At 67.2% G+C, this 3,783-nt stretch overlaps 1 protein-coding gene across 1 annotated transcript; it reads left to right on the top strand.

The window, feature by feature from the left end:
• The first annotated feature begins 2,394 nt into the window (after nt 1-2,394).
• Nucleotides 2,395-3,561, top strand: LOC116465206 (double homeobox protein 4-like protein 4). Its single transcript, XM_032148367.1, is given in 1 exon segment — nt 2,395-3,561. A coding segment is annotated over 1 exon segment (1,110 nt). The 5' UTR covers nt 2,395-2,451.
• Nucleotides 3,562-3,783: the final 222 nt, after the last annotated feature.

Genomic DNA, 3,783 nt, shown 5'->3' with positions numbered 1-3,783 from the left:
GAACGGGACCCGCAGCGCGACGGCCTGCCGGGCCCTGGCGCGGTGGGACAGCCAGGCCCCGCGCAAGCTGGGCCACAGGGCCGAGGTGTGCTTGCGCCACCCACGTCCCAGGGCAGTCCGTGGTGGGGCTGGGGCCAGTGGCCCCAGGTGGCCGGGGCGGCGTGGGAACCCTGAGCTGGGGCAGCTCCACCTGCCCAGCCCGCGACCCCGGAGCGCTCCGCGCGGCCAGAGCAGATGCAAGCCATCTGGGCGCCCTCCCACCGCCCCAGGAGCCCGGGCGCTGGTCTGCACTCCCCACCGGACTGCTGCTGGATGAGCTCCTGGCGTGCCCAGAGTTTCTGCAGCAGTCGCAACCTTTCCTAGAAACCGAGGCCCCAGGGCAGCTGAAGGACATGGAAGAACCCGCGTGGCTGGAACCACCCCTCAGCGAGGATGAATACCGGGCTCTGCTGGAGGAGCTTTAGGACGCGGGGTGGCGATGGGGTCGGGGCAGTGCGGTGGCCTCTCTTTCGCGGGGAACCCCTTGCTGGGCAAGGACGGGCGTGTCTTCCCTCTGGGCTGACCCGCCAGGGATTCCTGCCTTCTGGGTCTGGGCCCGGTGAGAGACTCTGCAAAACGGAGAACTGCCATTCTTTCCCGGGCGTCCCGGGGATCCCGGAGCCGGAGGCGGCCCAGGTACCAGCAGGTGGGCCTTCCACCTTGCACGCACGTGTTTGCGGGTAGCCACCTGGCCTCCTCTGGGAGCAGCCCGGGCAGAGCTCTCTTGCCTTACCGCCATCCCACTGCTGCCTGACCACCAGCTACCCACCGCCCCCACCCCGGCAATATGCTTCCTCCCACCGGCTGGATGGAGACCCCCGTCCCACAAAACACCGGGCCCGGGCAGCGTCCAGGCCTACCATCAAGTCCCGGGGCTCAACCCCTCTGCGCATCTGCTCCGCCGTCGCTCGCCCACCCGTGCCTCTGCAGCCTCCCAGCTGCCACCATGGAGCGCCTGGCGGCTAAATACAGACCACAGACCCCAGGCACACCGGGGATGCTGACCCTTCCAGGCCGGAGGGAAGGCAGGTACAGATGGAGAGAGGAACCGGAGACCTACAGGGACGGAAGGATGGGCGGAGGGACGTTGGAAGGGTGGGAGGGAGTGACGGACGGAGAGAGAGAGGCAGTGAGGAACGGAGGGAATGACAAGAGAGCGACCGAAGGACAGAGGGAGGGCGGGAGGGTGCACGGGACAGAGGGAGGAAGGCAGAGAGAAAAAGCGGTATCGGGCCTCCTGGAGCAACAGAACCCCCGCGCGCCAGGAAAATGGCAAGCGCCCGGCGCGGGCTGAGGGCTGGGTCCACCGTCGCCCGCCGCCGCGGCAGCCGGTGGGCGGGGCACCCGTTCGCCCCGGTTCGGTCGCCCAAGGAATGGGCGGTTTCCTCGAAGAGAAAAGACCAGGGACTCGCTCGCGTTGACGTCGGGTTTTCACCCTCGTGGTTTACAGACCACACATCCCCAGGACAGGCCGAGCCCTGCAGCGGAGCGCCAGGCCGACAGCCACGACCACAGAGGAGCCACACTCAGGAGGACTGAAGCGTGATTTCGGATTCCACGTCGCTCGGAACTCTGCAAGGGGGCCAGTCGCTCACGTCTCTCCGGCCCCCCGAAAGGCTGACCATGTTGACTGTTTGCTTCCGGAGCCCTGCAGGCACCCATACACCTCCAGGGAAGGGTGGAAGGCCAGCATCCTGTCTTCGCCCTCCTTGCCAGCCTCCAATCTGGCCACACTGCAGACTCACCACGTTGCAGGACACGGGAATCCATCGTCAGGCCACCACGCCGGGGACGTATCTCTTCTCTGGGGTTTCACTCTGGTCTTCGACCTGGAAATGAACGGGAGCCACACACCTGCCTGTGTGAGACTGTCGCGGCAACGGCGACATCCACAGGCATTGGGTGTCTTCACGGAGAGGGGGCCTGGAAAACTCAAGACTCTCCCGGAGGTTCGGTTTCACACTCCACTCCACCCTTCCGGGCCGGTTTCTCCCTGCCGAAGACGCGTGGGAGCACAGGGAGCGGCTGCCTGTACCCGCGGGATTGCTGCAGTGGTCCGGAGAGCCAGCCCCCGCCCGAAACCCACGGCCCTCACCCCTTCCTCCTTGCCCCCTTCCGCTTCGTCTCTCTGGCCTCTGGCCCCACAACCCCCCACCACCCACCCACCCACGCCCCAGGCTTCAGTGCCCTGGGGCCCCTCGGAGGGCGAGGGCTGGCTGTCCCAGGGCTCAGCAGCAGGCAAGAAGGGGTGGAGCCTGCCTGCCTGTGGACCCTCATAAGAGCCGCTGGCAGTCTGCGCCGGCCCCCTGGCTGGACCTGAATGCAGTGCGCAGGCCGGCTGGGGAGCAGGGGAGCCCTCCGGGATCTCTCTGCCCGGGTCCGTCCTTGAAATTCTGGCAGGGGCTCTCAACGATGTCTCTCCCAACACCTTCGGACAGCACCCTCCCCGCGGAAGCCCGAGGACGAGGATGGCGCAGGAGACTCGTCTGGACCCGGAGCCAAAGCGAGGCCCTGCGAGCTTGCTTTGAGCGGAACCTGTACCCGGGCATCACCACCAGAGAACGGCTGGCCCAGGCCATCGGCGTTATGGAGCCCAGGGTCCAGATTTGGTTTCAGAATGAGAGGTCACGCCAGCTGAGGCAGCACCGGCGGGAATCTCGGCCCTGGCCGGCGAGACGCAGCCCGCAAGAAGGCAGGCGAAAGCGGACCCCCGTCACCCCAGCAGGGACCGCCCTGCTGGTCTGAGCCTTTGAGAAGGATCGCTTTCCTGGCATCGCCACCAGGGAAGGACTGGCCAGAGAGACGGGCCTCCCGGAGTCCAGGATTCACATATGGTTTCAGAACCGAAGGGCCAGGCACCCGGTACAGGGTGGCAGGGCGATGGCGCATACAGAGGGCCTGTACAACGCAGCCCCGGGGGAGTGTCACCATGCTCCCTGGTCGGTCGTCCCGGCAGGCGGGGATTTCGCCTACGCCGCCCTGGCTCCCCCGGAAGGGGCGCTCTCCCACCCTCAGACGCCTTGGTGGCCTCCGCACCCCCGGAGCAAATGCCCGGAGGACCGGGACTCGCAGCGGGATGGCCTGCCGGGCCCTCGTGCGGTGGGAAAGCCAGGCCCCGCTAAAGCTGGGCCACAGGGCCGAGGTGTGCTTGAGCCACCCACGTCCCAGGGCAGTCCGTGTTGGGGCTGGTGCCAGGTGCCCCAGGTGGCCGGGGTGGCATGGGAACCCCGATCTGGGGCAGCTCATCCTGCCCAGGCCGTGCCCCCGGAGCGCTCCACACGGCCGGAGCAGATGCAAGGCTTCCGGGTGCCCTCTCCACCACCCCAGGATCCTGGGCGTTGGTCTGCACTCCCCACCGGCCTGCTGCTGGATGAGCTCCTGGCGTGCCCAGTGTTTCTGCAGCAGGCACAACCTTTCCTAGAAACCGAGGCCCCGGGGCAGCTTAACGACTTGGAAGAGCCCGAATGGCTGGAACCACCCCTCAGCGAGGAAGAATACCGGGCTCTGCTGGAGGAGCTTTAGGACGCGGGGTGGGGACAGGGTCGGGGCAGGGCAGTGGCCTCTCTTTCGCGTTGAACCCCGGGCTGGGCAAGGAGGTGCGTGTCTTCCCTCCGGGCTGACCCGCCTGGGATTCCTGTTTTCTAGGTCTGGGCCAGGTGAGAGACTCCGCACAACGGAGAACTGCCATTCCTTCCCGGGCGTCCCGGGGAACCCGGAGCCGGAGCCGGCCCAGGTACCAAAAGC

The sequence above is a fragment of the Hylobates moloch genome, unplaced genomic scaffold (assembly GCF_009828535.3).
Source record: "Hylobates moloch isolate HMO894 unplaced genomic scaffold, HMol_V3 SCAFFOLD_3766, whole genome shotgun sequence".
In the NCBI taxonomy this organism is placed as follows: Eukaryota; Metazoa; Chordata; class Mammalia; order Primates; family Hylobatidae; genus Hylobates; species Hylobates moloch.
The sequence above is the reverse complement of the archived record's forward strand: the minus strand, read 5'-3'. Positions and strand labels throughout refer to the sequence as shown.